Below are 11,328 nucleotides of genomic sequence, written 5' to 3'. Positions count from 1 at the left end.
AATGTTACAATTAATGCTCTTTCACCAATTATTCTCCACTCTCTCTTAAAATCATCTTTTCCCATATAACATTTATTTAAATAAATAAAAAATCTTTACTATCCCTATTAGATTCTACTTGCATAAATTACCGTGAAAAAAGGGAAATGGGAACTATATTTTGGGACGGAGGGAGTAATTTTTAGTCTCGGACAATATTTCGGATTATTAATATATTCATGGTAACAATTACTCCGTATTATCTAATAATATTGTATAGTTTATTGGTCAAAACTTTAATATATTAACTTGAGGTCATTTTTTTTTTTTACACAGAAAACAAACACACTAGGGGGATTCCAAGAATTGGTAAATAAGAGTTTAACCATCAATACACTATGACTTTGTTAACTTGAGATCATGTGATCGGATGTTATATGAAGTATGTTTCTAAAATTCTTTAATTTACATAATAATGACATGGAATGAAACGATTAAAGAAAAAAAATTTAATATATTAGTATAGATATCTCTAATTATCCATTAGTATAAATTATTAATATTTAAATTTTGAAAATATATGTCAGCCCAAATTCACCAAGTTGTATGCTAACGTTGAGTTTTGTATATATGTAGAAAAAGATGGTCTAAATAACATATGTGTATATTGTACAGAGCAAAGGTTAAAATAGAGCATCTATTTAGAAGCATTTATTTAGAAACAAAAAGATTAATTGATCAAGAATCATTGGGTCCAATGGTATGACTTCCTATTTACCACATGGGAGACCAATGTTCAAATCTTGGTGGAATTAAAATTTCAATATATTGTTGTAGGTGGGGTGGGGGGTTTTGGGGGTTGTTGGACCGTTGAATGAGTGACCGGTAATATGTAAGTTGAGAAAGTCGTGTCAACTATCTTTTGCAACCTCAAACTTGATATTTAAAACTTCTATAGTTCTATTATAATTTATAAGTATATTGGTATGAAAATAGATTAAAGTAAGTGAAAGTATTGGGTCAGACCGTCTGACCCAATGCATATTGTCAGACGGGATGAGCCCAGTACTTTGAATTTGTTGAAACAAATTTAAAACCCAAAAATCTCCACTTTCACTTCCTCCTGAACTTCACAGGTTCTGCAAATGCCCTATTCATCTTCACCATCTTCAAAAATTCTCACAACATCTATTTGTTTAAAAGCATATTATACGATAAGACAGTCCACCATAAAAAACTAGGCTTCATTTCTAGAGTTACTAGAATTTTTTGCACGCGATGCGTGCTTGAATTTTTTCGAAACATAAACTCGATTTTCTTCGGCATAAGAGTCAAAATTTGAACATTAGACATATGAAGTATAATTGTTTTTAGTTGCAATATTTGATTGGTTTAGTTTCTATCACTTAAGTCTCTCACCATTATTTTTATCTTTTTTTTTTACTTTTCAAAGTTAAATTCTATGAACAAAATAGAAATTTTATTGAATTTATTTATAATTTCTAATATTATAATTTTTTAGTTGATTTTTGAATTAAGTACAGTACTAACTTCTAAATTCTAAACACTATAAAAAAGTAAATAATTTTTTCCTTTTCTAACTTCTAAATTCTGATTTCACTACAAACCTCTACTTTTATCATGACCCACCATTAATTGTGAATGGTTCTTGAGGATAGTGATTTATAAGTAAATTTTTGTAAATGTTTTTGTATGTATTGACGTTCTAGGTTATTAGTTTTAGTTTGTATGTCAATTTTAAGTTTTAATAAAGTTTCCCGATTATTTGAGTGATTTGCGTGATTTTTATAACGTAATTTCTCAATTGTATGAGTGATTTGTAAAGTTTCTTCTTTTAAGTGATTTGTGAGTGAGTGTTGTAAATTATTTTTCGGTACTTTTCTTTGAGTGCTGATTTTGATTTTGACATTCCTTTTGTAATTTAGAAAGGGAAGGGGGGCAAAATAGGCATTTCAAAAGAGGACACCATTGCTCCCCCTTCCCTTATATAATAGAGATAGAAACGTTCTACAACACCCAATGACATGTCGTATTCTTATCACTTAGCTATGATGGTTTGAGCTTGAGCCTCCTGTTGCTGCTGGAAGTTCAGTGGCCTCCTGAACAGCATTATGTGTCTTAATGAAAGTGCACGTTAATGGCAAGAATAACTCCAATTACCAAGATCTCTTTACCGGAAAAGCTGCTGTTGTTTAGTTTCTTTGGCATCATCTTTTTCTTTTTTTTTGATAATGTCAATATCTCTTCTCATTGTTGGGTTAGAATAGTTCACAGTACATTGCCAATTACAAAATTACAATCAGTGCTCTAATCCCTACAATCATATCAGAGCCCACAGAAAAAACTCTAACCCAGTACATCAAAGAGGAGAAAAGAAGACTAGAGCCACGCCAGAAAATCAGATCTTCTTTGGCATCTTCTTCCCATTTATTCTTTCAGTTGGTATTTTCCATTTTCAGTTGGACTATTTTCCATTTTCAGTTGGACTTTGTTTTGTTTCAGTTGGACTTTGTTTTGTTTCAGTTGGACTTTGTTTCGTAATATGTATACCAACTGAAACAAATAATGGACCAACTGAAACAAATAATGGACCAACTGAAAGAAATAATGGGCCAACTGAAAGAAATAATGGACTAACTGAAAAAAAATGAAGACTACCTGAAAAAATATGAAGACTACCTGAAAAAAAATGAAGACTACCTGAAACTCAAGTGAAGTGGTCCGACGGGCTGATTGTGTCGGACGAGTCCGACACAATACGAACTCATAAAGTAAACCTTCTACTAATATTACAATTGTAATTTTAGTGGTACTCGTACCAATTGTAAAAGATATCGATAGCACTTTATTTATAAATCAGATGTCAAATTAACATTTAGCATATAAAAGTTAGTAGAGTTTTTTTGAGGATGTAACAAGGTGATAGAACATTTTGTGGGGATATAACTCACTAAATTTTTTGGTGAGAATATACCAACCTAAGTTTAAGTTTTGCTAAAAGGTACCAAAAACACTATTTTTGCCGAGAAAGTCAACTTTCCGGCCTTTGACTTGCTTAATTACTATTTGTATAATGCGTGATATTCAATTGCTTCTATTACATTCATTTCCCGCCAAGTTACTCACCGTCACTTAGTGGCTAACTCGCGAGTTCCTAACAAGTCAAAGGCTGAAAATTTGAATTTCTCGTCGGAAAGTGTTTTTGGTACCTTTTAACAAAACTTAAATTTAGGTTGGTATATTCCCCAAAAAAAAATAGTAAGGTATATATATCTCCACAAAATGCACTATTACCCTGATATATTTCCGCAAAATACTCAAACTAATAAGATTCCTACTTTCTATTGTTTATTGAATAAGGTGTAAACAAATCATTATCTTATTATCTTTATACTTTTTCATACATTTACTTTTATTTCAATTGAAAGTATTGGGTCAAACCGCCTGATCCAAATATTTAGTCAGACCGTCTGACACAATATTTGGTCAGACGACCCTTGCATAATCATGGGTCAGTGCCCTCTTAAAAGTATAAAATTATATGTTGGACATGGATAATTATTTACTTAAATGGGTCACTTTTACTTATAAAGATTTAACTCATTTAAGGTTAAAAATTACCCTTTGTTTTACAATGACCCCTATTAACTTAAAAAGTGAACTGATCTGACGATAAATTTATCATACAGCTAAATAGTAATAATTGTTAATTGTGTTGGAAGAGATCATCTATCATAAATTACTCCCTTAGTAGCCACAATTAGGGGGTGAGGAGTAGAGGAGGTTAAAACCGTAAAATAGAAAAGGGCAGATTTCTTTCCCAGTTTCTTTTTACTTATCTTATAACAGTTTGATTTTCATGCTTCCTAATGTATAACTTCAACTATTAATAAGTTTAGCTAGTTATTAAGCCCGGGTTATTCCCCGGGTAAGAAAAAATTTCATTTATTAATATAATACTTTATAATAATAACATTAAATACAACTTAGTCTAGTGGCTAAAATTTTAGTATATGCACTTGAGGTCACGAGTCACCCCTATATTACATGAACTAAAACTCCCTAGGGAAAGTGTCACGTGACACATTTTGTTCTTTATACACGCCTTTTAATATATTTGTACTAGCTGTATATGCACGCGATGCGTGCGTCGACAATCTTATGTACGAATAAGCATATATTTTTTAATCGAGAATTATCTTGGTAGTGATTTAAACTATTGAGGTTTTTTGTAGATGTTATTATCTTTTTGAACTAAAGGTGACCGAATTTTAATTGTTAGAAAATTTTGGTCGAGATTCAATAATAATTCTTTGTCAGCGGCTTTAGTATAGTTCTTTAACGATTGTAAATATTAATAAATCATATTGTTTGACTTTGTAAATACAAAGTATTATGTTGTCAAGATATATCACTAACTTTTTCTAAATCGAAGATTCTAATTAATTTTGTGAATTGATTGTGTCAATCTAGTCAAGTTATTAATGGTGATTGCATATTTCATTTTTGACTTATTCCATATGGCAAGTTGCATTGATTCTCATTTTTAAATCTATTATAAAAAAAAACGTTTAAATTTATTAAAGAATATTTTCGTCATTTCAAATAGGGACACCACACCTCCTCCCTTGGCTTATATAATAGAGATAGATTACTAATTATTAGAAGTATATACTCGATAAATATATATTGAGAGTTTGAGACGGATCTAACAAGATTCCACGTAGTCAAACGGTGGCAAGTAAAAAGAAACGGATCTTTATAATTTTCCCCCCCTTTTGGTGATTCTTTTGCTGAAGAAGTTTGTAACCCTAAACCCTGCAAATTCCAATCCGTAAAATTTGCTGCGATAATAAGGAAAATTCCATCTCTCTTCCTATTACAGTCTACATTTATATTCATCCACTCATTCTAGTTTTCATTTCTATCTACAAAGTTCAATTTCGAATTTCGTATTTCCAGCATCAGTGATTCAGTTTAAGATACTTTTCGGCGAAGAGATTGAAGGATTTTTTCGACGATTCCAAAAAATTAAAAGGTATAAATAGGACTAATTTTACTATATATCGTAAGTTATAAGATTTAGTTTTTGTAGTTTACCGTTAAATATATGAGTAAGAATTCAGCTCAAAAATTTCCAGATTTTGGGAATTCAATTGAATTCACTGAATATCCATGCTAACTCATTATGCATTGCTTGTGTTTGTTAAATCTTGTATTTTATCTTACCTCTAGTATCTGTTAATCCAAATTATATGTGTTTCTTCTGTTTTCTTTTTCAATGTGGAGATATTCTTGTGTCCTATAAATGTCTGTTCATCCTAACTTAATCTGATAAAATGGAGCGATGTATGTTCGAAACTTTAAGTTAGGTTAATTCTTACTTAAATTGGATGAAATGGAAGCGAAGTTTTTTCTGAATCATGAGGCTATTAGTATGATGAACTGGTTATAAACTAAGTTTTTTTTTTAATTCTAACTTTTATCTGATAAAATGGAAGCAAAAGTATTTTCGGAATTATGAGGCTATTAGTATAAGGAACTGGTTGGTTATAAACTCTAAGTTCTGTTAATCCTAACTTTTATCGGATGAAATAGAAGCGAAGTATTTATTGAATCATGAGGCTATTAGTTTGAGGAACTGTTTATGAATTCTAAGTTCTGTTAATCCTAACTTTTATCTGATGAAATGGAAGCGGAAGTATTTTCGGAATTATGAGGCTATTAGTATGAAGAACTTAGAACTGTTTATAAACTCTTAAGTTCTGTTACTCCTAATGTTTATCTGATGTAATGGAAGTGGAAGTATTTTCGGAATTATGAGGCTATTAGTATTAAGAACTGATTATAAACTCTAAGTTCTGTTAATCCTAACTATTATCACATGAAATGGAAGCGAAGTGTTCCCCAACTCTCGAGGCTATTAGTATGAGGAACTAGTTATAAACTCTAAGTTCTGTTAATCCTTACTTTTATCTGATGAAATGGAAGCGGAAGTATTTTCGGAATTATGAGGCTATTAGTATTAGGAACTGATTATAAACTCTAAGTTCTGTTAATCCTAACTTTTATCGGATGAAATGGAAGCGAAGTGCTCTCTAAATCACGAGGCTATTAGTATGAGGAACTAGTTATAAACTCTAAGTTCTGTTAATCCTAACTTTTATCGGATGAATTGGAGCCAAGTATTTTCCGAATCATGAGGCTAGTAGGGGGTTATCATCTATAATGTCTAAGTGTTGTTAATCTCAACTTTTATTAGAACAATGGAAGTGAAGTATTTTTGAATGCGGAGGTGATTAGGAACTGGAAGTAATTTATGAAGTCTAAGTTTTGTTAATCTTAATTTTTATCAGATGTAATGGAAGCTAATGAATTCCAAATCGTGAGGCTATTAGGAACTCTGTATACTTTATAAAGTCTGAGTTTTGTTAATTTTAACGTTTATCAGATAAAATGGAAGCAAAGTATTTCCGGATCTTGAGGCTATTAGGAACTGGTTACAAAGCTAGAGCTGAAGCAGACGGTCGCTTGTTGTGCCTAAAACTGGGTTACAGCCATGAAGTTGAATTGCCAGTTCCAGCAGCTGTTCGTGTCTTCTGCTTTAAACCTGACATGATTTGCTGTGCTGGGATTGATAAAGAACGAACACATCAGTTCGCTGCTGCGGTTCGGAGTGTCAAACCCCCTGATTCATACAAAGAGAAAGGTATGCGTTACAAAGATGAAGTCATAAAGTTGAAACCTGGGAAGAAGGATAGATTGAAGTAAAAGAGGTTTATTTTTGTGCTCAGCAGAAAATGTGTCTGCGCATTGCTGACTAGAGTTTATAAGTTGAGTTTGTAGTTTGGCTCTGCAAAGTAATGATTGCTTTATGATTTACAAGCAATTTCTAGGCAATGATTCTTGCTGGATCTTCTTCGAATGAAATTGAATAATGTTCAACTTTGAATTATTCATGTTGTAGAAGATTTGTGCTAATTTCAAAACTCTTTTTCCGAGATAAGAGCAGCAATGAAGAATCTTATTAGTGGTCCAAATGTAGGTTTTGTTTTGCTAGTTGCATGCTCTTGCGTTGTGCTTTATGGGTTCTCAAGACTCCATCATTAACTTATTCTGGGTTGCTGACATGCTTTCCTACTTTAACCACATTAGTACGCAGCACTATGGTTTAAACTCGTTGATTCCTTTTCACAAATATATAGAACAGCCTATATGCAGATGCTCATTTTCCTTTTGATATAGGGGTTTTTCATCTTTTGTTTTTGGAGGGGGGAGGGGGAGGGGGGTTGAGTGGCAATCCAATTTTCATAATGACTTGGTGTCCGAGAAATGATAAACATATACTACCTCCGTTCTTTTTTAGTTGCAACGTTTGACAAATTGCACTATTCATGTTCTCTTATTTGACCACATTTATTGATTTATATGTTAAACAAAAATAGTCATGTGGGGTCTTGTTTGATTCGTTTCGATGTAAGCTTTCATAATATCAAATTTTTATAATTTTTACTTACATACAATTAGAGATAAAACGATTTGAAATTGTACATTGGCAAGCGTGAAAGTCAAAATGTTGCAACTAAATAAAAACAGAGGTAGTATTTGATAGCAAACATCTATCAGGGAATAATAAATAATAAAAGGCTGAAAGGTGGTGATGTGGGTCACAAAAGGCTGAAAAGTTGGTGATGTTGGTCCCATGAAATAGAAGAGAAATAAAACACTATTTATATTTCATGAACACTATTTGTTAGTTGCATAAATACTATTTATAGTTACATGAACACTAGTTGTAGTAGCATGAACACTATTTTTCAGCTCGCAATTTTCGAAATCACTTTTTTGTTTGACTGACAATTTGCAATTTTCGAGATCACTTTTTTGTTTGACTGACCACCTGTTCCCATATATATTGACAGATTTATCCCTGATAGATGTTTGCAAACATCTATCAGATATATGTTTATCATTTCTCCTTGGTGTCCACCTTCTTTTACCATTATATCCCTAGGTCCCAACTAAAAAAACAATTCTAACCTCTCCAATTTTTATTGGTTGTTTGGTATGAATTCCCATGAGAAGTATCATTTTCTAGGAAGTTATATCATTTATGTAGTTTTTAGGAAATGACTATAATATGTTTGGTTGACATCAAAAGGTTTACACTTCTCATGAAGACCTTTGAACTCCATTGATTGTTTCGTAATCTCCAACAGCAATAATAAGAGTGGATTAGAAGCAAGGAATATTCGAAAGCCATTAATTGTGAAGTTGAAGAATACTTTAATGTTCATGGTGGATTTCAAAAGGGAAATGGAGGGGATGAATGGAAGCTTGGAACGTTCGAGTAAGTATTGAAACTGACATTATTAACTAAACTCTTACCTGTAAATTTATGGAAACACAATTCAACAAAGAATGTTGGATCAGATGGTGAAGCACTTGGATATCTTCATATGAGTCAGTAGTTCGAATTTTGACTTCAGCAAAAAAAATTTAAATAACGACACACTTGACTTAGTAGTTAATACACACGTGGCAAATTCTGGTGGTAAGAGGAGGGCGGCACGTGGCGCATCGATGGTGTCACGCACACCTTTTAATATAGAGAACGTATTGTGTCGGACTCGTCCGACCATAATCTTTGGTCGGACGACTTTCAGGTGGTTCCAATTTTTTTTCAGTTAGTCTTAATTTTCTTTCAGGTAGTCTTCATTTTCTTTCATGTAGTCTTCATTTTTTTTCAGGTAGTCTTCATTTTGTTTTCAGTTAGTCTTCTTTTTTTTTCAGTTTGTTTTTGTACTTCAGTTAGACTTACTTTGGGTTTCAGTTGGTCTTTATTCTTTTTCAGGTAGTCTTCATTTTTTTTCAGGTAGTCTTCATTTTCTTTCAGGTAGTCTTCATTTTCTTTCAAGTAGTCCATTATTTCTTTCAGTTGGCCCATTATTTCTTTCAGTTGGCCCATTATTTCTTTCAGTTGGTCCATTTTTTGTTTCAGTTGGTCCATTATTTGTTTCAGTTGGTATACATATTACGAAACAAAGTCCAACTGAAACAAAACAAAGTCCAACTGAAAAAAAACAAAGTCCAACTGAAAGAAAACAATAACGAACTGAAAGAAAACAATAACCAACTGAAACCAAAAAAACCAACTCAAAATACCTGGAATCATCTTCTCTTCCCCTTTAACTCCAGTAGCACTACCACTTCTGATGATGAAGATGAAGAAGATCGCCCTTCTTTCTGCAAAGTCCACTTATTCTCCGCACTCTTCTTCTTAGAGAAATTCGGCAATCCCGTCGGAAATCTCCCTATAAAATAATTATTTTCATTGCTCGAGCTCGCCCTCACATTATACTCACGAATCAAACGAGTGAGAGTAGCGCCACATTCGTAGCATTTCGCACGATTCTCCGCCATAGTTTTGCCACAGCTCGAACAAAGCGTCAGATGCTTGCAATTGCTGCCGTAAAGATCGGTTGTTACGCCACAACTTCTTCACTCTCTCTCCTCCGCCGTCAAGATTTTTGGGTTTTAAAATTGAATTTTCAAAAGATTGAGGTGCTGGTTTTGTGGAGGGAAGTCGAAAATAAAATTGTATAGTACTAGGCTCAGCCCGTCTGACGAGAATATTGGGTCAGACGGTCTGACCCAATACTTTCACTTTAATATATTATTATAGATGACTAAAGAGGGGGAAGGTTGAATAAATTTTCACGTTTTGGGGGAATTTTAATTTCCCAATAAATTTTCATTACCCTCATTTTTCCCACTTCATGTCAACCAAACAATTCTCAAATTAAAAAATCATGGGAATTTCTATTCCATACACAGTTTATCACACACCATATGGCCAGTTAGTTTTTTAAAAAAAAGAAAAATAAATATAGTCACCAAAGAGCTACAAGTACAACTTTTTCAATTTGTTTGTTTTTTTTCAAAAAAAAAATTAAAAGCTTTCTATTTGATTTCGTACGCATCACGTGTACATAGGACTAGTATTATATAAGAGAACAGGGAAGGACTAGGTGTTCACCTCTTTTACAATTATACCCAAAATAAGAAAATGATAACAACTTTTTCAAATTTTGAGTTTTTTCAAAGAAAAAAAAATATAGTAAAACTAAAGGAACGCTATTACAACTTCTTTCACTAGGACCTTTTTGAAAAAAGAACAAAAATATATAGTGAATTAAAAACTGCAAAATAATTTTTATTTTCACTTCAACATTTTTCAGGATACAAAAAATCAACTTTTTATTTGCTTTTGTACTCATCGCGTGCATATCTAGTCCACATCTATCTGTAGGTGTTAAGGTTAGCCCACATAAAATAAGAAATTGAATTGTGTTTCTACCGTCTACACCATACTAATTTAGATATCATATAGCCAATGTATTTAATATATATCCAATCACTGTTGTGGGTCTACTTTAAAATAGGAATGGTAATCGATCCTGCACAACTCCACATCTGTGGATCTAGATCCGTTTTATAAGATTTCGATCGTTGACTTTTTGGATCAAGTGAATCTGGTTGGATCCAATGATATATATTGGGTCAAATCTAATATGGATCTCATTTTTGAGAACCAAATTCGACCAATGGATCCATTTTTTATCGTGAAATATATCAACATATGTATGTTAAGTGATGACATTTTTATGATAATTTAAATAGTTCCATTAATGTTCTTTTGTTGTAAAATGATCTAACTGAATAATAATTCTCTTTACAATTATAAATTTTTGAGGTGTTCAATTTTTTTAAGTAAAAAAAGAATTTATGTTGATCTAGATCCAGATCCGTGGATTTGCGGATCTGCTAAATGGATATGGATTTGACTTTTTTGGATCCAACCCATGTATAAAATAAGAATTTTTAGATTCACTAGGATTCGACCTAGATCTGATCCATTACCCATCCCTATTATAAGCTACTCCTAGCATGTAGGTCCATATGATTATTTTCCAACATGTAAATCTCCATGTATCGTATATATATGTTCAAAAGTAGAGCTGGTCAATTTGCACATATCGAATTTTTCCTGAGCTTGGGCAGAATTTTTTTTGCCCTATTTCGAGGTCGGACCGATTTTTTTTGGCATTGGCGTGGATTTTGGACAAGGCGAAAATATTTTTTAGTCTAGATGTATTTCGGCCCAAAAACCCATTATTTTTGGCCCAAAATAGTGGGCTTTGGGCAAAAAAAAAAAATTAGCTCAAATTTTAGCCCGTCCCAACTAATGGCATATTTTACGGAAGGCCCGGCCCGAACTCATCTTGACCCGCTATTTGATCACCTCTATTAAAAAAAACTAATAGC

General features: G+C 32.5%; 1 protein-coding gene across 1 annotated transcript; it reads left to right on the top strand.

Moving 5' to 3' along the window:
• Nucleotides 1-4,770: 4,770 nt before the first annotated feature.
• On the top strand, nucleotides 4,771-7,040 carry LOC109135579 (60S ribosomal protein L6, mitochondrial). The gene is made up of 2 exons (XM_019250745.2): nucleotides 4,771-5,038; nucleotides 6,452-7,040. Exon 2 carries the CDS (start codon nucleotides 6,457-6,459, stop codon nucleotides 6,769-6,771), a length of 315 nt encoding a protein of 104 aa, XP_019106290.1. The 5' UTR covers nucleotides 4,771-5,038; nucleotides 6,452-6,456; the 3' UTR covers nucleotides 6,772-7,040.
• Nucleotides 7,041-11,328: the final 4,288 nt, after the last annotated feature.

This window comes from Beta vulgaris, chromosome 7 (assembly GCF_026745355.1).
Source record: "Beta vulgaris subsp. vulgaris cultivar EL10 chromosome 7, EL10.2, whole genome shotgun sequence".
Classification (NCBI taxonomy): Eukaryota; Viridiplantae; Streptophyta; class Magnoliopsida; order Caryophyllales; family Amaranthaceae; genus Beta; species Beta vulgaris.
This window is presented reverse-complemented; position numbering and strand designations above follow the sequence as displayed.

What these genes read in the sequence shown, in the direction of transcription:
- LOC109135579 (XM_019250745.2), top strand. Translation starts at nt 6,457, where the DNA reads ATGGAAGCAAAGTATTTCCGGATCTTGAGGCTATTAGGAACTGGTTAC.